This window comes from Neoarius graeffei, chromosome 13 (genome assembly GCF_027579695.1).
Source record: "Neoarius graeffei isolate fNeoGra1 chromosome 13, fNeoGra1.pri, whole genome shotgun sequence".
NCBI lineage: Eukaryota > Metazoa > Chordata > Actinopteri > Siluriformes > Ariidae > Neoarius > Neoarius graeffei.
In genome coordinates, this window is record NC_083581.1 from 72,654,889 (window position 1) to 72,676,996 (window position 22,108).

Here is a 22,108-nt window from a genome sequence, read left to right on the forward strand (position 1 = left end):
CTTGCCATCATTGATGGAACAATGAATTCTGAATTATACCAGCGAATTCTAAAGGAAAATGTCAGGACATCTGTCCATGAACTGAATCTCAAGAGAAGGTGGGTCATGCAGCAAGACAACGACCCTAAGCACACAAGTTGTTCTACCAAAGAATGGTTAAAGAAGAATAAAGTTAATGTTTTGGAATGGCCAAGTCAAAGTCCTGACCTTAATCCAATGGAAATGTTGTGGATTCTAAAGGAAAGCGAAGCGAGCAGTTCATGTGAGGAAACCCACCAACATCCCAGAGTTGAAGCTGTTCTGTACGGAGGAACGGGCTAAAATTCCTCCAAGCCGGTGTGCAGGACTGATCAACAGTTACCGCAAACGTTTAGTTGCAGTTATTGCTGCACAAGGGGGTCACACCAGATACTGAAAGCAAAGGTACTTTTGCCACTCACAGATATGTAATATTGGATCATTTTCCTCAATAAATAAATGACCAAGTATAATATTTTTGTCTCATTTGTTTAACTGGGTTCTCTTTATCTACTTTTAGGACTTGTGTGAAAATCTGATGATGTTTTAGGTCATATTTATGCAGAAATATAGAAAATTCTCAAAGGTTTACAAACTTTCAAGCACCACTGTATCTGATATACCAGTCAACACCAGTGAATATATATGTCACTCAGATCCGCGATGTACAGTATTTCGTATGAAAAATGCAAGTTTTTCAACACGAGAAGATAAACTTCATATCTTCAGTCCAGTGTGTGATTTTCTTTTTATTATATCGATACATTCACAAACAAAAAGTGTCCAGATTTATCAAAACAATTTATTGATTTCTTCACAAGTGACATATAGACAAGTGACATGTCTCGGATGAAAAATACAAGTGGAGTATTTCCCAATAAAAAAATAGTATTATATTATCTCATCTCATTATCTCTGGCTGCTTTATCCTGTTCTACAGGGTCGCAGGCAAGCTGGAGCCTATCCCAGCTGACTACGGGTGAAAGGCGGGGTACACCCTGGACAAGTCGCCAGGTCATCACAGGGCTGACACATAGACACAGACAACCATTCACACTCACATTCACACCTACGGTCAATTTAGAGTCACCAGTTAACCTAACCTGCATGTCTTTGGACTGTGGGGGAAACCGGAGCACCTGGAGGAAACCCACGCGGACATGGGGAGAACATGCAAACTCCGCACAGAAAGGCCCTCGCCGGCCCCGGGGCTCGAACCCGGACCTTCTTGCTGTGAGGCGACAGCGCTAACCACTACACCACCGTGCCGCCCTGTATTATATTATATTATATAAAATGTGTGTGTGTGGGGGGGGTACCTCAGCTGACCTGGTTGGGTTTATTTATTTATTTATTTTCCAGCACGAGCCTAGATTGCCCTTACCGATGATGTAACCAAAACATTGATCTCTGACTGAAGAAAATTGCTATCATTAATTAGGGGCCCTTCATCATGTAATCTGATACAGAGAATACCTTCACACATCATCTGTTATAGAATTCAGCCATGATTTTATTGGGATCATCTCGTACAGTTTGACAAGTCATAATCATAAATGCTCGCTGAAATCGTACTGTGTAAATCTGGTTTTACTTGCTGCCTGAAGTTTTGAGAGCTCTGCTTAAGGTTTTAGTGTTTGTTTGTGGAGCTCAGCTCTGAAATTCCTCTGTAATATTTCAGATCTGAGCATATAAACCCTGGTATTAAAGGATTTTATGCTGTCTTTAGTCGTGAATTTGTATAAATGTAGTTTGGTTTTGTTCACGTAAGATATTTGGAGGCTGTTAGTCCTACGAAACCAAAGTCTTGAGGTGTGGATTAGATTTTTGAAGAGAAAATTGCCAGCAATGTTTGGTTATGTTGTTGGATAAATTTCAATTTTTTTCAACTTATTTTGTGGACTCGATATATTAATTTGTGGCAACAACATATTAAAAATTACCACTAGGTCACTCCAGCAGCTGTTTGCATCTGGAAACCCATTCTGATTTAGTTAATGACTTTGCAGTGTTGTTTCCCTCATAATCATAGAGCAAATCTGTGGGTGAAAGGATGTGTGAGTGAGCATTAAATCTGTATGAACGGTTCTGCTATTGTGCTTTCAGCTTTTGTTCGTAAAAAAATAAGATTATTGTGAGGGTTTGTTTGGGTGTATGCCACGACTGAAATATCAGCTCTCGATCGTGTGATGCATTGTGTGGCGAGAGCAGCTCCTCAACAGCTCGCTGACCTTTTCCTCATCTCCACACAACCAGTCAAAACTATGCGCCCTCATTAGATAGCGCGGCTAATGCTATTTGTGTGGGTGAAGGTAAGGTGCCAGGTATCATGCCAATGGTGAATAGATCCTCTACTAATTACTGAATTCAGTTGGGTGGACGGGCATGTGTGTCTGTGTGCAGCTTTGGGCAGCTGCACGCGTGTGTGAAGGCGTTGGAGGTAAGTGAAGTGTATTGATTATTTTAATCCTCCTATTTGTGAGTCTGTGATCCTCGTGGCTCTGCATTCGACAGGGGAATCGCTAATGGGCCTCGGCGCAGACCGTCTCAGACCTCTCCCAGTCCAATTAACTTTCAACTGAAGTCTAGCAGGAGAGAGCGGAGAGGCTGGCTCCACACACACACACACACACACACACACTGTGATCCCCCACAGGCTGCAAGTTCAGAATGTCATTACCGCTTGCTCTTAATTAAAGATTTCTCCTTTCTTTTTAACACTGTCACAGGTAGTGGCAAAGTTACTACTGCTATCTGCTGTTTTGTAAGGAGTCTAATTTTAAATGTCTTTATAAAAAATAAAAAAAAACACACCGTGTGTGTGTGTATTACATTACACATACACGCAGTAGGGTGCATCAGTTGCCCTCACTTTCATAAAATCTGATGCATTTTTGTTTGGGTGTTCCTTTTCACCAATAAAGACATCCTGTAAAATTTTTTGACCATATTCAAAAGTCTAATGGTGGCACCATGAGGTTCATTTTTTTTTTTTTTTTTGCCAAAAAACACTTATTTTATGTTTTCGCGTAAGGTTTGAATCACAATGTTGGACTCCATTTATTGATTTCTTGTGACCCAGAGATCATGTTAAGAACCTTTGCAAGGGATTGAGAAGCATTAATGTGATTCATAATACATTTGTATTGTTTAGTTGAACAATGATTCAATGTACAGCTAAAACTCAAACTGTGCTTGATAATATATTTAAAATATGTACTAAAAATGTGGATCTAAGATATTTGGTATACTCTATAAGGTGCCATAATGTTTCATGAAAAGTGATTGAAATTTTGTCATAAAAGTCATAAAACAGCAGCTTTTTCCATAACTTTGCGCTCCTGGTGCCACCATTAAACTTTTGAATTTTGTCAAAATATTTCACCCAGTGTGTTTTCTTACCAAAAGGAACATAAAAACAAAAATGCATCATGATCGGAGGAACTTTTCATTTTTAGGGGGCAACTGATGCACCCTAAAGGCCAATTTATGCTGACAACCCAGTCGTCGCAGATAGCATCGCAGACAGTGTCTGCGTAGCCCCCCCACCTTCGCAGACGCTCTGCGCGCACCTCCCAAAAATTGTGACCACCGCAGAAGCCTCGCAGACAGCGCCGCAGACAAGAGGGCTCTGATTGGTCCACTCTACATCCGCTGTACACGCACTTCCGCTTCCCTACTTTCCCGGTTTGGTTTGTTTTCACGACTGGCATTTTTAAAAACACGAGCGAAGATGGAGCAGCACGAAGAGCGGTTGATTGAGGAAGTACGTACATCTATACGACTCCAGTTCTAGTCATTATAAAAAAAAAAAAAGTTCTAGTCATTATAAGTAACCAGAGGATAAACACTCCACTAACCACACCCACCAACTACTCCTAGCGACTTCGCGCCCCCTTGCGTTGTGCCGGTGAATAACATCGCGCACGCCTATTACTCCCCGCTCAACGATAAATTACAACTGTCTGCGAAAAGCTATCTGCGAAAGCCTTGTTGCACGAGCATGCAGAGGCCTTAACACACAGCCTTACTGAATTCAGTCCCTAATATTAAGACAAATATGTATGTTTGTATGTTATATAGTGAACAAAACATTGGGGGAATGTTTCTGTAGGAAAATGATCAAGGATAGGCTGTTTGGAGGAATTCCTATGCAAAGTGAAGTTACTATTAGCACCTCCTCTTATAGCACAGCAATTTGCCAATCTTTACAGTTTTTCATGGGAAACCATGGCCAAATGGTTAGAGAAACAGCTTTGGGCCGAAAAGGCTCCTGGTTCAATTCCCTGAACCACCAGGACTGGCTGACGTGCCCTTGAGCGAGGCACCTAACCCCCAATTGCTCCAGCAAGAGTGGTGGCGTACTTTGTCTGATTAGCCAGAGAAAAACTGATGATGTGATTATCAGTTTGGCCAAGAACCTGGCCATAACTTAAAAAAAAAAAAAAGCTAGCAGTTTTTAATTAATTTTTTAAAAATTAAACGCAGCTTTTCATGTTAAGGAGAAACCAGAAAGCACAAACTCCTCGGTCATGATGACTTTACCATCGTGGAAAACTCACTGAATTTTACAAAACACTGAAACTCAAGTCCTTTCATAAATGTTACAGAAATATCTTTGCTATAGAAAAGCTTTCTATATAAGGATAATAGGTTTTCTTTGTTTAGTAACAGGACGTTTGGACTTTTTTGCATTATTAGCCTTAAATTGTGGAGGTTTTTTTTTTTTCCTGTAGAAACTATAAGGTATCAGACTGAGTGCATTCATATAAGCCTTTGATTTGAAGTAGAGTGCTGTCAGTTACAGAAAATTAATCACCACCTTCTGGCAAATCAGGTTTCTGTTTCTTTGACATAGATTTCCGTACAAAGGCAAGAAACGAGTCAGTGCTATTTACATGTTCTTTATTATAGAGTCGTTTTATGGATGTATTGACGTGTATTTGCATTTCGTTATATTTGCACATGGCTTGACTTGTCTCCTGCGAAATCCCACTGTGCACAGAATGACGATAGGATTTCCAGAACCCAACGTTTCTGATCTGTAATGTAAAATTACACAATTCAGTAGAATTACAGGAACACTGTAGGATGCAGAGAATCGTTATTATTATTTCTGTTACAACTGAAACATACTGTCTCTCTCTCTCTCTCTCTCTGTCTCTCACACACACACACACACACACACACACACACACACACACACACACACACAAAATCAGGACTGACCTAAATGTTAATTCTCAAAAGAAAAAAAAAACCCAACAACAAATAACTAATTTGCAGAAAGGCCTCTTTATCTGGGCCTGATTTAGTTTTATGAATGCATAAAATACAATATGATCAGATAATTTTTTAAAAAATCCATTAATAGTCATTATCAGTATCTTTTTTTTAAATATACTGGCACAATTTATACTGGAAAATGTACTTGTATTCCTCTTTCAAAATTAGGCTTTACAAATTGCTGCTAATGTTGGGCAGTTCTCTTTTTTCCCCCGTTTTTTTTCCCCTAATTTTTATTTGCTTAGTGATTTTAGCACTCATTACCTTGTCGATTATCACACGACAAGAGCTTAATGAAGCATGAACAGATACTTTCAGCAATGAAACCATTTCATCTAATTTAAAATCAATGCGCTTTATCAGCGTTGGCTTATGAAAGGCAACAAAAAACATCTCTTGGATAGAATCATACCATTTTATCCTTAGTCAAGCCAGATATAGAATATTACTATCCTAAGCCAGCAAATGAATAGTTTATTCTGGGGCAGGGTACTTTGACACATTGAAAATCCATATTCACACAGCTCAGGCATTGTGTGTTTGGACACACACACACACACACCTTGCATGTCCATGCACACAGGCCATATCTATCTCCAATTCCACACTGACAGCCAAAACGGTCACTTTAAGTCAAATTAATTGAACCAGGGAACGTAGATTAATCACAGGCCCACAGTGGTGGTGGTGGTGTGTGTGTGTGTGTGCATACATATGTCATTGTATTGAATTCCTGTTGTGGCACGCTATCCAATCAGTCCTCTTGTTAGCGAAAACAAGACCACGGAAATCTTTTCCACTAAGCCCCGGCTGTGCGTATATAACAACTTTGTCCAACTTCAGGGACGTGTGTTCATAGTCGTGTGAAGAACTGAAACCGAATAGTGATGTGAGAGACGCAAAAATGATGTGACTTGTATAACATCAACACATTTACACCTAATGCTGCAAGTTCTGAGGGAGGATAACACTCCGGTAGATATATTTCTATATGCAATATCTATTATACACTTTTTTTTTTTGGGGGGGGATTTGCATTCATATAAGTAGAGCGTATTACCATCATTTGCATACACGTACAAACAACATGTCAAAAAAGAACCTGCTTAAGGAAAGCAACACTTTGCTTATGATATCATGTCAGTGAAGCCCTTCTGCCCCCGGCATCAAACCATGTGCATGTCCCTGTGCAGGTCTGTTTATTGTGTGTGTGTGTGTGTATTGAGCAGCATTATGCGGTGAAGGAGTGGCAGGGATTATGGATAGTCAGTCAGGGTAGATGAGGAACCCGGAGAAGGTGCTGTATTTGTTGGTGTTTCCCCCGTGGACTTTCCCCCCGTCTAGCTGCACGCACACCTCGTCCCCTACATCCAAATGCAGGATCACACTGTTAGAGGCGTAGTCATAATTCTGGTCTGCATCCTGGGCGATAGCGCTGGCCCTCACCTGTCACACAAAGAGAAATAGAGGCACGGTCAAAGGAAGGACAGTGTGAAAGACTCTCACACTTCACTCTGTCATCATGCTTACATGTACTTACGGTACCAGGGCCAAACAAAATGACCATATCTGCCAGACTGAACAGCATAAACACATCAATATATGATATTTTTATTTTTGCAAGTGGTTGAATATTCATTTTTGATACTGAATAATAACAATCATAATGGGGCGGCACGGTGGTGTAGTGGTTAGCGCTGTCGCCTCACAGCAAGAAGGTCCGGGTTCGAGCCCCGTGGCCGGCGAGGGCCTTTCTGTGCGGAGTTTGCATGTTCTCCCCGTGTCCGCATGGGTTTCCTCCGGGTGCTCCGGTTTCCCCCACAGTCCAAAGACATGCAGGTTAGGTTAACTGGTGACTCTAAATTGACCGTAGGTGTGAATGTGAGTGTGAATGGTTGTCTGTGTCTATATGTCAGCCCTGTGATGACCTGGCGACTTGTCCAGGGTGTACCCCGCCTTTCGCCCGCAGTCAGCTGGGATAGGCTCCAGCTTGCCTGCGACCCTGTAGAACAGGATAAAGCGGCTACAGATAATGGATGGATGGATAATAAGGGTGGCACCGTGGTGTAGTGGTTAGCACTGTCGCCTCACAGCAAGAAGGTCCTGGGTTTGAGCCCAATGGCTAACGGCGGCCTTTCTGTGTGGAGTTTGCGTGTTCTCCCCGTGTCCGCGTGGGTTTCTTCCGGGTGCTCCGGTTTCCCCCACAGTCCAAAGACATGCAGGTTAGGTTAACTGGTGACTCTAAATTGACCGTAGGTGTGAATGTGAAGGTGTGTGAATGGTTGTTTGTCTCTGTTTGTCAGCCCTGTGATGATATGGCGACTTGTCCAGGGTGTACCCCGCCTCTCGCCCATAGTTAGCTGGGATAGAATCCAGCTTGCTTGCGACCCTGTACAGGATAAGCGGGGGGGATGGATGGATGGATGGATGGATAATAATAATAATAGCTGTTATGGAAGTCACAAAAGCACCTATATACTTGTCTTCATCAAGAAATCAGTCAATGGTCTTTAATTAAATAAGACATTTATACATATCTTATTGTACAGAACAAGGCAGAAGACAAAAAAATACAATAAACACTAAAAATTCATAGACACCAAGATTCAAAAAACACTTAGCAAATTCTATCTGCTGGTAATTAAACAGCTAATTCATATTTAAATATGATTCTATTAAAAATTGAGTTCTTAAATCTATCTGTATTAACTTTAAGGCATTGTGACTGGTTGTTTCTTACATTCTATGTAGTCTTAATTCGTTGAAACAGAAGGTACAATGGGTGATTGTTCATCACTTTCAGTTTACTGAAGATGTTCCTATTTTGTTTTTCTCACAACACATGCATGTCTATCCTCTCGCTGATGTACTTTCGCTTGTAGCATTTGTCCCAAAAATTTTGAACAATGGTGAGTTCTGGTTCTGCAGCCCCATAAACTGGAAGACCATAAGATATACGTAGTAGAGAGTACCAAAGTGTTGAATAGCAGGTCAATCTCACTTTGATTGTATCCTTCCTTGCGGAATACCCTCAACACATGCAGACGCTTATTTGCCTTGACGAGCTTTTTATGGGGGCGGCACGGTGGTGTAGTGGTTAGCGCTGTCGCCTCACAGCAAGAAGGTCCTGGGTTCGAGCCCCGGGGCCAGCAAGGGCCTTTCTGTGTGGAGTTTGCATGTTCTCCCCGTGTCCGCGTGGGTTTCCTCCGGGTGCTCCGGTTTCCCCCACAGTCCAAAGACATGCAGGTTAGGTTAACTGGTGACTCTAAATTGACCGTAGGTGTGAATGTGAGTGTGAATGGTTGTCTGTGTCTATGTGTCAGCCCTGTGATGACCTGGCGACTTGTCCAGGGTGTACCCCGCCTTTCGCCCATAGTCAGCTGGGATAGGCTCCAGCTTGCCTGCGACCCTGTAGAAGGATAAAGCGGCTAGAGATAATGAGATGAGATGAGATGAGATGAGCTTATTATGGACATGAGACGAGAATCTGCCGTCATTTTGAAACGTCACTCCAAGAATCGATAGTTCAATAGAATTAGATATCTAACCATCACACCCATATGTGCTTGTTGAACATCCCATTCCAGATTTAGTGCCCCTTTGCTGGAATAATAACCTCCACTTTTCTAGGAAATCTTTCCACTAGGTTTTGTAACATCAGTTTGGAGATTTACCCATTCGGCCACAAGAGCATTGGTGAAGTCTGGCACCAATGATGGGCGAGAAGTCCTAGTGGCTTGGTGTGGCTTCCAATTCATTCCAAATATGTTCAGTTCAGTAGGGTTGATGTCAGGGCTCTGTGCAATCCATTTAAGTTCTTCCACTTCAACCTTGCCTTTATAGACTTTGCTTTGTAGCTGGGGCGTTGTCATGCTGGAACAGGTTATTAGTTCCAGTGAAGGGAAATTGTCGTGCTACAGCAAACAAAGACATTCTACACAATCGTATTCTTTCAACATTGTGGCAACATTTGCGGAAGAACCACATGTGGACAGGTGTCCACAAACTTTTGGCCATATAGCTTACATACTGTAGATGTGGAGATTAGGAAACACTCCCACGAAGTCTCACCCCCATTCTTTGATAAACCGTCCATATCACTTCATGTTAAACCATGTTAATCCATGGCTTGGATTTACATATAGCTACCTTTTCATTAATTCATCTTGATTAACCCCATCCTCGTTGGGGTCTTGGTGGATCTGGAGCCTATCCCAGGAAAACTGGGAGTGAGGCAGGAATACATCCTGCATGGGACGTCAATCCATCTCAGAGGCAACAATACACATTTGGATACTTAATTACACCTGGGGAAACTTGGCATACTCCACCTATCAGCATGTTTTTTGGCAGTGGAGTGGTTGGAAACCCATGTGAACATGGTGTGAACAAACAAAAACCCATACAGACAGTAGTCTGAGCTCAGAAATGAACCAGGGACCGTTTCACACAGAGACCTTTAAAAGGAACCTGAAGGCTCACACGTTAAAGCTTCACAGAATTTCAGGTACACTTGCGCTAATGACTGGTGGGTTTCTGAGTGTAAAATCATGTCTATTAATTTCCTAAATGCTTGGATAGATAATTATAACATTAGATCCACTCCAATTATATTTTTTATTTTAATAAGTGGCTTTTGGGGGGAGCAAAATAATGGCATAGTTTCAGAACATGTACCAGTATATTCAGTTTCCCTGATCATTGCTACACATTGAAATCACTTTATACTGCGCAGTTTCTGAAAACAAACTGGTGAATATGTGACACATCATATTTAAATATTGGCCATAATTTATTGTGTAATATTTAAATAATACTGGCTGGCTTTGATTAGTCTGTCAGATATATTCCATTCAGCTGGCATGATATTGAACGAGTTGCAGACAAGTAGCTGAATGGAATATATTTGATAGACCATGAAAAAAGCCATTATTATTATTATTATTATTATTATACATACACACTCTCTTCATATCAGCATTCTCGAAGGCCAACACTAGCTTACCCGCAACCTGGTGCTGTTAGCTCAGCAGTTCAGTTACCTTCCAGCTGGTGTAGTGTTAGCAAAGGCCAACACTAGCTGACCCACAACTCGGTGCTGTTAGCGCGGCAGTCTAGTTACTTTCCAGCCGGTGTAGTGTTAGCAAAGGCCAATGTTAGGTCACCCGCAACTCAGTGCTGTTAGTGCGGCAGTCCATTTACCTTCCAGCCAGTGTAACAGTAGTGTTGGCAAAGGCCAGTGCTAGCTTACCCATGACTTGGTGCTGTTAGCACGGCAATCCAGTTACCTTCCAGCTAGTGTATTGTTAGCGAAGGCCAAAGCTAGCGCAATCAAGCTGAATAATATTATTATTATTATTATTATTATTATTATTATTATTTTCCCTGTGTAATTTACTTAGTTACTTTTAAAATCAACATCGACAGCTACACACAATGGCACGACCTCACAGCCAAAATTCTCTCAAAATCTTTTTTTTAACGAAGCAAACCTGGCAGCCATATTTGTTTACAAATTGTCACTGTTGCTCGCTAGTCCGGAAGTTTTATGTCTCCGACGTGTGACGTTGTGTTGTTTTAAGAATGTGCAATATTGTAAGAATATTGCATGCTCATTCTCCATTGGGTGGAGTGGCGTAATGTATGGGGGATAAGTGAGAATATTGCATGCTATCAAACCAAATGAATGAAACCCATTAGAAGGGAATAGAACCATACATGTCAACCTTTGGTCAATCAAACCTGTATAACCAACCTCCAAAATCCGTATTTCCCTTATAAAATCCTTATAAGATGCAAATTAAAATAATTTACCTAAAATTTGAATGATAATTAACAATGATATATCGAAGTTACTTTTTATTCAATATTAATAACAATAAACCTTCAGAATGAATACAAAGCTCCAATGTTTGACAAAAACACAAAGTGTCACTCTAATGTTCTGAATTGTACTCCATGACAGCTTTTTTAGCAGTCTGCACCAATACCTCACGAGGCTGCATGTCACAGCAAGTGTCTGTGTTGAGCTTGCCGGAGTGCCCATTCAGAATCTTTTCAGTCGCTAGTGAAAGTCGCTCAGGTGGAAATACGCTTTTCAAACAAAATGTTACTTCCCGGTTGGCGGGATTCTCGCAGTGCGGTGTGCGCATGATCAAAAGTGGAACGAAGTCTCGCTATCACAAGATAACGCGCGATTTCATAAAACTCTTTACTGGCTGTCTGTGGTGTACGGTACGTTTGTAAATGTTATGCGCTCTTTTATCATCGTCGGAATTGATTATAGCTCTAAATAAATATTGAAGTTTTTTTAAAGAATCCGTATAACTTTATTTGTACGCCCGTATACTACGTTTATTGAATCAAATCCGTATAAAATACGGACATTCCGTATAGGTTGACATGTATGTAGAACGCGTTTTTATTTCATGGAAAAAGTGGCCTGTATGTATAATATTTAAATAATATTAGTTGGATTTTTTTCATGGTATATCAGATATATTTTATTCAGCTAGCATGATACTGAACAAGTCGAAGATGAGTAGCTGAATGGAATATATCTGACAGACCATGAAAAAAGCCAGCCAATATTATTATTATGCATACACATTCCTTTCGAGTGTTCAACGCGTCTTTCTCTTTCAAAATTCTCTCCGAATCTTCCGTATTTAATGAAGCAAACCTGGCGGCCACGTTTGTTTACAAACTGTCCCAGTCGCTCACTAGCGCAGAAGTTTTATGTCTCCGACGTGCGACGTCATGTTGTCTTGACAATTATGCGATATCGTAAACCATATTCAACGCTAATTCTCCATTAGGTAGAGTGACGTAATACACGTAGGATAAGCGATATGCTAACAATATTGCATGCTAGCGAACCAAATGAATGAAACCCGCTAGAAGGGGATAGAACACGTGTTTTTATTCCATCGAAAAAACGTCCTGTATGCAAGTTAATACAGTTTATCAAACCACTCAGAAAAAGCTCTTGGCCAGAATGCTGTCAAAAATTGTACATTGTTAGATTGTATACCGTATACTGGAGGCGAAGTAAGAACCAATATTGTGATACCTGCTGTTTGGTTGTTTATTGATTGATTTCATTATTTAATGATGCCGCCTTAATGTCTATTTAAATACTGCATCGACTTTGATCCTTTGCAAATTAGCTAGGATTTAGTAATAAAGAAATGTTCAGGGTGATCATGATGATGATGATGACGATGATTATCGCTAATTGATTATGTATATATTATTACATGCTTGACATCTAACTATCATTGTGCTTGTCTGAATATATCCTAGATATAAAAGAACACAATTGAGGTATCAAAAGCATGTGCACAGTGTTCGTGAATCGCATCTATACTCATCCAGTGGCTTTTCTTTTGCATGTTCCTGTAAACTGGCTTTTTAATTGTGTTCTGTGTTTTCTCCTCCTGTGTGGTTTTGTGAACTGCCTGACAGCAAGGCCGGCGAAACTAAATGGATCGAGGCTACTTCCATACTCTCTCGTATCGATCTCCTGTAAAGCCGCTGCTCGTATGGTCCAACCTGTGGAATAAGGCTTGCTATGGAGGTGTGTAAACACGCACTGTATCTCTTTCCAGTATCGACCTGTTGAATTGAGAAACACATCCTGCGCCTATCTTTCAGAGAGCACACGCCATACGCGCAGACTTATTTAAATTCCGCATCAAGGATCTGCCGTATCGACTCGCAGGAGTGGATCTATTGTTTGTTAACATTTTAAATTGGGCTTAGTCATGTAGACACACAGACATGTACGCTTGAACAGACTCGACAATTAAGAAGGTTGAGAAAGCTGCGATGCAATTGACAAAATTGACAAAACAGTATCTTCATTTGGCATGATGTGATTGACCTGACTGAGATTTTTCAGGTGAAAACATTTAATTACGTTCCATATAGAGATTTTTAAAGGGAACCTGAAGACATACCCATGTGGTATCTGTTCATTTCCTAACGCAAGGATAAATGATTCTAACATTTTGAGGGATTCTGCATGAAATTTATTGAGTCTTTAAAAAAAAAAACCTGGTTTATCCGTTGCCAGATCCCAGCCATCATTTTTCTCGTGCTTTGCTCAGTGACTAACAACAGTGTCACCACTCAATCCCTGTCAAGCTTTGCAGACAATCTTCCCTAACAGGCACCCTCTGGAAAAATATATATACCAAGAGATCGCCATTAGATTAATGGTTGACCGTATATCTTAGCCATTTTGTAAGCACGCATGCAGACGTTTATTTTAACAATTGGCTTTTTTCCTTTCTTTTTTTTTTTTTGAGGGGGAAAATAACGGCACAGATTCAGAACATGTATATTCAGTTTCCCTGATCATTGCTGCACATTGGAATCACATTGTGCTATGTAGTTTATTAAAACAAACTGGTGAATATGTGATGTGTCGTATTTAAGTATTGGCCATAATTTGTTTCGTAATATTACAGTTGATCAAACCATTCAGAGAAAGCTCTTGGCCAGAATGCTCTCTAAAATGGTACAGTACATTATTAGATTATATATATTGTAGACTAACCCAGAGCTAATATTATGATTGAAAGATGTATATTTTATTTACAAAATCAAGTCGTCGAGCCGTACATGAGCTGATAGCCGACGAGACGTGTAGCACCGAGTCGGCTATAATCCATGTACGATGAGACTGGGTGGAATAACTGTTTTATTCTATCCACATTCACTGGATTTTGAGAAACAGAGCATTTTTATTTTTATTTTTTGCAAATTGGATAAATAAACACTTTGGACAAAAGGGTCGACAAAACCATCTCTGCTTAGAATATAAACAAACTGGCAAAATGACAGGAGACATTTGTGGAAAATGCTATAATAATAATAATTCTTGAAAAATAAAAAAGATAGGTTATTACCACGGGCGGCACGGTGGTGTAGTGGTTAGCGCTGTCGTCTCACAGCAAGAAGGTTCTGGGTTCAAGCCCCGTGGCCGGCGAGGGCCTTTCTGTGTGGAGTTTGCATGTTCTCCCCGTGTCCGCGTGGGTTTCCTCCGGGTGCTCCGGTTTCCCCCACAGTCCAAAGACATGCAGGTTAGGTTAACTGGTGACTCTAAATTGACCGTAGGTGTGAATGTGAGTGTGAATGGTTGTCTGTGTCTATGTGTCAGCCCTGTGATGACCTGGCGACTTGTCCAGGGTGTACCCCGCCTTTCGCCCGTAGTCAGCTGGGATAGGCTCCAGCTTGCCTGCGACCCTGTAGAACAGGATAAAGCGGCTAGAGATAATGGATGGATGGATGGATGGATGGATGGATTATTACCATCAAATACTTTCATTCCATGGTTTGTTGCTTTTTTTTATTTTTGGGGGTTTTATTTGTGAGTAGAGTTTTTGTTTTGCCCTCAGTTGGTTCAGCAACACGCTCCGCCATTTTGTTTTTCTTCTTCTTTTAGGGTTTTTGGTGTTAAATGTGCGTTACCGTAACTGACTGGGCTGGAGTGTGGAATAGGAAATATTTTTTCCTTTTTGGGGGGGGGGGGGGAATGACTATATTCTTTCAGCTATATCTGTTTCTTTTAAATACTTGATAACAAAGTGATATATCTTACTTGATGCGCTCCGCCATTTTGTTTTTCTCTACTCACGGTATATGAGCTGATATCCTAGCAGTAGAGTAGCCAATCAGAGCGTGCAATTGCTCATATCCAGTGAATGTGCATAGAGTACTGTATATAAGAAAATATACTGCGTGAATCTTTTTCAGTGAACACACTACAGGCCTTAAACTGTCTAAAACGCTAACTAACAGTCATTCATTAAGTAGCTTTCTTTCCGCTACACAAATATTCTTAAACATCCTTGAACACTGAGACTTGTTGTACTTGCAGTAATAATGTAACAGACACTCTATTAGCACTTTGCTACAGACTCTGGCTGCAAAACAGCTCCGTCAATAATTTGTAAACTGACTGGAGTGTGCTGCCAATAAGTTACATATCACTGAATGCTCATTTTTTTGTGATTTTAAAGCTTTCCCTTCCTGAATTAGTCGAGTTTAATTTGTATGGAATTAAAACATACAAAACATGTCATTTAGGCGGCACGGTGGTGTAGTGGTTAGCGCTGTCGCCTCACAGCAAGAAGGTCCGGGTTCGAGCCCCGCGGCCGACGAGGGCCTTTCTGTGCGGAGTTTGCATGTTCTCCCCGTGTCCGCGTGGGTTTCCTCCGGGTGCTCCGGTTTCCCCCACAGTCCAAAGACATGCAGGTTAGGTTAACTGGTGACTCTAAATTGACCATAGGTGTGAATGTGAGTGTGAATGGTTGTCTGTGTCTATGTGTCAGCCCTGTGATGACCTGGCGACTTGTCCAGGGTGTACCCCGCCTTTCGCCCGTAGTCAGCTGGGATAGGCTCCAGCTTGCCTGCGACCCTGTAGAACAGGATAAAGCGGCTAGAGATAATGAGACGAGATGAGAAGAGAAGAGAAAACATGTCATTTAAATAGACTGATATAACGGACTGTTTGTAAATTACCGACCATGAACGTATATAAATGTGGGCACAACTTAAAAAATGAAAAACCCAAAAGGGATTTGCTGAAATGCTGTCAGCAGAAACGCTTAATATAGAAAATGTGTCATTGGTGTGTGTGTGTGAGAGAGAGAGAGAGAGAGATGGCCTGGCTTCCTCGTCTCATCGACATCAAGAGCATGTCATCGCGCTCATTAAGACTGCCGAACAGTGAAAAGGGCCCCTCTTTCCCTCAGGCATACTTCCACGCTCAATACCAAAATGCAAGTGGTCACTTTAATTAGCCAACACCCAGCGCAGAACATTTAAGCCTGTTTCTGTGCCCTCATCGATTACTACTGCTCTGTACTTTTGGGATGGGTTACGTTGTGTGATTCGGACCATCAGGGTGAAAGATACTTTTGCTTATATGGTGTATGCCGGCATTTATCAAATGCAAGTGAAATGTTGGGTGGTAGTGTGGGGGGGGGGAGGTGAGTGAGTGAGCAGGGGATGTTTCAGGATTACCGTGGACTGGAGCGGAGATGGATATTGACACAGGAGCGAGCTGCTTGTGAAACACCACACTGACTTGATCTCAGCTCTGGCTGTGAGCGAGGACCCTCGGGCCTGCCGGGGGCTTGTTCTGCCAGCGCCTTCCATTACAGGGGCACCATTAAACGAAAGGGAGAGAGGGAGGGAGATGAGGAAAGGCAAGAAAGAGGGGCGCAGCTGCATTGGCATTTTACACACAAGCAAGCAGAGATGTGAAGCAAGAGGCAGACAACAGACAAGGAAAGAAGAGATGGGGAGAGAGAGAGAGGGAGAGGGGAGAAGACCAGGAGGGGGTATAACAGACTGATCAAGCGAGGCTATTTTCTAAGACCAAAGAGATGTGAGGGTATATGAAGTCTTGTTTTTATCAGTTGCTGCTGTGCTCCAGTGGTAATAAAACTGACAGGATTCATTCTGTGTGATATACAGGCCTCTTAGAGCGGAGACAATGGAAAACTAGCTCTTAAACTTACCTAAGGGACCGAGTGCATAGCAGCGAAGGGAGAGGGGAAGCCAAAGGCTTGGAAATGGAACATTTATTGAATAGCTTTGCTGTTCCCCATGGGGTATACAAGATTAAAGCGAGACAAGCAATCACTTGAGTTGTTCATAGAATTATGGTTTAACTGGGATGCCGTTTTATATTTATGGATCAAGAATATACCATGCGTAAGACATTATGACTACTTATATAGTCAATGACTGCGGTCAGTTATACAAATGGTGCATTAGGATAATCAGACGGAATGAAAGAATGCTGCTAGATCGTTATCATTTCTTCCTTCATTAACGTGATTCCAGTTGGTCATTACAGAATGTCAGCTCACCACAGCCTCGACTGTATCATGTCTACGATGCTGCTTGAGGAGACATTTATTACAGTCATTAACAGACAGGCGATGACATTTATTACACTAGAGTGCAAGAAAGCTTGACCTTTTGGTGGTCTATTAAAGGAGTGTATGACAGTGGAAGAAGAAGAAGAAGAAGAAGAAAAAAAAACCCGAATGGTTAAATGAAAGAGAGTAAAATGTGCATTCGTCGACTTTACTTTATTCCCTGGATTCTGAAATACATCTCAGAGCCAGCCATGGGACTATGAATTAAAAGATTAACAGCACCGGAGAAGCTAATGATGAGAATGGGGGGGGAAGCCAGAGATGACATATAATCTCGCTGCTGTACGGTGAATCAAATCCACATTAGCATTAAGAAAGAGATGCTGGGAAAACATCTCATTATTCTGGCCATGCCAGAACAATAAAGATGCCACCTCTAACGCTTGCCCTGTCGTCGCCACTGAACAAATCTTTTCATGTTTCCACATCTTTCATCTACTGTTACTCCGTCATCAGAAAGCAGACTTCAAATAGTGGTTATGTAACCTCTGCATGAGGATAACCGCAGATGATAAAACTGTCCTCGGCAAATACAAGAGGAAAAGGAGAAAACGCAAAAGCAAATCTGGGTGGAAAAAACATTATTTACTGGATTAGTTAGCCTTACACATGGGCATGCAAAAGAGGCAGATGTGATGTGATAGTGTTCACACTAACTATCCATGTTCCCCTAATACATGCTAATTAATTCACTTCAGCTGCTAAGATGCCGCAAACAAACGAGCAGGAAATATCTTTCAGCACGTGACTACCAACCATCACATTATACCAGTTATACTGTCAAGTCAAAATGAATCCAAACGAGGTCATAACTTCAGCATGCAATTACAATTCCACACAGCTTAATCTAGTTCTTGAATATGCTTGCATATTTCTGACTTTTCCACCCTTGTCCGTCAATACTATTTACGGTTTGACCAGTGTCAAATTGTGACTCATACACTGATTTCAGTTTCGTAACTCGTGGCCCGTCTGGTGGGATATTATGGCCGAAAGGTCATTTGAAGGAGCTGAAATGCCAGCGAGATTTACTTAAGGCAATGGATTAGCAGTCTCTGACAGATGCGCAGCTCTGTCACAGAATTCGCACACCCTCGGGAGCCTTTAGCCTCCCACGGCTAGGGTCCGACTTCGAGCAAACCGTCTCAGCCACATGGCCGAGTCCCTCCGAGAACAGATTTCACTGTCCATCACGATTGAGGTGTAGACAGCTTTTCCAGATGCACGCTGCAGCTCCGAACCAGGTGAAGCAGTGTGCAGAATACACCCAGGAGGAGCCATCAGAGACTCCCTGCTTTAATTAACTCCCAGACGACCATCGGCATTCATAATTTGTAAACAAACTCCAACGTCTTCCCGTATTCTTGGCTACTATTTTATTTTCCCAGACACCTTGTTAACCTGTCTAGCCATGACATGACATGACTGCTTCTCCATCTGTCTCTGCCCCTTCTCTCACTCAGTCCGCCGTCTACAAGTCTCAATTGAGCTATCCATCTTGCTCATTCTGTCAAATGGCATGTCTGCCTCGGCCTTCTCTCCACATCATGGCTTCCATGAACACGAATGCATCTATTGTTTGGTTTGTTTCTTAATTCACTCGTACTCTGCCGTCCCCAGGACACCTACTGGGCTGCCATATTGTTCTCAGTCTCGTGTTCCAGGGAATACAACGTGTTTTCCCTGAACCGAAGCGAACACCATCACTGTACGCAAAACTCTCTTACCCAAACGGAAATAAAAGTATTTTTACAGATTGTATAATTATGCTAAGGTTTCCCTCCAACTTTGGCGTTGTTTTCGTGACACTCTTATGGCAGGATCATTTTGTTCATAAAGAAATATAACCTTTTTACAAATTTACATAACGCTTGTAGTCGCTGAAGTTTGGTGCCTCCTTTGAGATGACACCTCTGGGAATTCAATTCTCGCAGCATCTGTCAAAATCATTCACTTGAGTTTTTTATTATTCGTGCACAGTGTGGGGCTGCAGATTTCTACATTCAGAGAGTGCTTTCAAATTTAAATTTTGCGCTATTTACTCATTTACTATTTACTTCACTGATATAGCCTGAGGTGTTTTGCAATCCATTTCTGTTTCAGAGGGGTTTTTTCTACATAACGTTACACTAGTGAAGCCAATACATCTGTCTGTTATAAGGACACAAAGGCCATCAAGCCTAGTGAAGTAGAGCCACCTGATGGGTTTGAGATAGACGGAGATGGTTAAATAATTGAACTGAGTGAAAAGATAATTAATGGGCAATCAATGAAATACAGAAGAGGGGGCAGGGATGGTGGGCAGAGGATCCAATCTAAGGGTTATGAATGATTTAATAGGAGGAGTGGATGTGCATGACAATACTAAACTGTGCAGGGTGGCCATAGGACCTCTTTAAAGTGCTTTCACGTTGAGGTCTTAACATGATGCACCTTCACATTTAGACAGAATGGCTGACAGTAAGGAAACAGCACTTCTCCACCTGTCGTTACCTACTTAAATGGAAATGGGTATGGGTTTTTTTTTTTTTTTTTTACATTTTGCAGATACATCTGTCAGGGTGCTTTCGGATTTTCCCTTCAATACTGTATAGCAAATGGAAATGGGGGTGGCTTTATCGCTATTGATTTTACAGGTTGTATAATCTCTCAAATCCACAGCAGATTTATAAAACACCTTTTCTCTGCTGTCCATGTCTTTCCTTGAGACGTTAATTAGTGTCAAGGGACTAGACAGCTGGATGAATAAGCCGTCAACTTTTGCATTCGTTATTTATTTTTTTTACCTGATGTGCAAACTGACTCATGCACACCTTGACAGTCATATCTGCTTATGTCTACTGCACCTTTAAGGTGATAATCAAGTACAAGATATATTTGGTAATTAGACAGTCACAAAAATGTAACCGTGAAGAATCAGTGCTTGAAGACTTACAGTTGGTAAAATGTACCGATTTATTTTATTGATGGCATTTCCAACAAGCTCGCTATCAACAACAATAATCAGCAATAAAAAAATGATAAACTATACTGAGTAACCAGGTTGTTAGACACACTGATCTTGGCCATTTTATCAGGCGTCCTTTGTACGTGGGTCATTCTAGAATTCGGGGTACATTTTTCGCGTTTCCGAGATAAACCTTTTGTTATTTTCCACAAAAGAAACCTTTATTGAATCAGTTTTTGAAGAATAATGCAAATTATGACAAACTTTCACCCATAGCAATGCTTGATGTACATTTTAGATCCAATTTATCCATAAAACATTAACTAAAAACAACTCCCACCCCTCCCCCTACATTACTGGCTGTCTTCAACTCCTGATTCATCCATTCAACTCCAATAAACAATGTGCAATGTATCAAAGATATTTAAGATGGTATTATTTGCAGATGACACAAATATGTTTTGTTCTGGAACAAATTTAGATGAGTTAGAAAACATAATCTCTTCAGAATTGTGCAGGTTAAAAAGTTGGTTTGATCGAAATAAATTATCATTAAATCTGTCTAAAACAAAAATCATGTTATTTAATAATTATAAAATAAATAAGGCAATAAATGTACAGGTAGATGGTGTTGATATTGAAAGAGTTTCTAATAATACATTTCTTGGGGTAATAATAGATGATAGAATTAATTGGAAATCACATATAAAATACATACTAATGAAACCATCAAGAAGCATATCTGTGTTGAGTAAAGCTAAGCACGTCCTGGACTATAATTCACTCCGCATTCTTTACTGTTCCCTGGTTTTACCGTACTTAAATTACTGCTCAGTGGTGTGGGGAAATACGTATAAATGTTCACTTCATGCAATAACTACACTTCAGAAAAGAGCTATAAGAATAATTCATAGTGCTGGTTACCGAGATCATACTAATTCACTATTCTTAAATTCAAAATATTTAAAATTCAGGGATATTATAGAATATAAAACTGCCTTAGTAATGTACAAAGTAAGGAATTATAAAGTACCAAGGAATATCCAAATAATGTTCTCGGATAGAGAGGGGGGCTATAATTTTAGGGGGAAATTGAAATTTAAAATTCTCAGTGCTCGGACAACGTTAAAAATGTTCAGTATCTCTGTTTGTGGAGTAAAGCTATGGAACAGTTTGAATGTGGAGCTCATGAAATGTTCAACTATAAACCAGTTCAAAAAAAGGTATAAGGAACAGATGTTTATGAGGTATAGAGAGGAGGAGTTACAATAACATGCTATTGATAATATAAGTGTATATATGTGGGTATGGGTACATTCGGATATATTATATAAAAAGTGAGTATTTGTGTGTGTGTATATATATATATATATATATATATATATATATATATATATATATATATATATATAAAATATGTGTATAGTGCATAATTGTATATAATATATAAGCATAATATGCATAATTATGATATGGGTGTCTGTGTACGTATGGATGTGTATAGTTATAGGTATGTGTATATGTATGTACTGTATATATATATTGTATGTGTGTATATATGCATAGCATAAGTATTTGTGTATATATATGATTTGATTTGGGCGATATTATACCATGTTGGTGTGTCTTGGTATGTTGGTATGTTTTTTTTTGTTGTTGTTGATTTTGCTTTCTTTTGTATATATAGTTTATTATGGTGGAAAGTGACGTTTGATTAGCGGTGGTATAGAGGGTTAAGTTATTTACTTCTTCCTAATCCTTTCCAAACATTATTATGTTATTGCCTTGTGGCTACGCTATTCTGTTTATGATGATGTTTTGATGATTGCATTTTTTATTTTATTTTTTGTTTTTTGTTTGTTTTTATATATTCTTTACTGTTCGGAATCAATCAATC

General features: G+C 40.5%; 2 protein-coding genes across 2 annotated transcripts in view; one reads left to right on the top strand and one right to left on the bottom strand.

Moving 5' to 3' along the window:
- The window catches only part of zgc:153867 (uncharacterized protein LOC337226 homolog), a 339,132-nt gene that overhangs the window by 56,804 nt on the left and 260,220 nt on the right, over positions 1 to 22,108 (top strand). The window lies entirely within an intron of this gene.
- c1ql4a (complement component 1, q subcomponent-like 4) overlaps positions 6,442 to 22,108 on the bottom strand; it is a 28,931-nt gene continuing 13,264 nt past the window's right edge. The window contains exon 2 of the mRNA XM_060937002.1: positions 6,442 to 6,750. Within this exon, the coding sequence (XP_060792985.1) occupies positions 6,571 to 6,750 (180 nt within the window). The 3' untranslated portion in view covers positions 6,442 to 6,570. The remainder of the gene's footprint in view (positions 6,751 to 22,108) is intronic.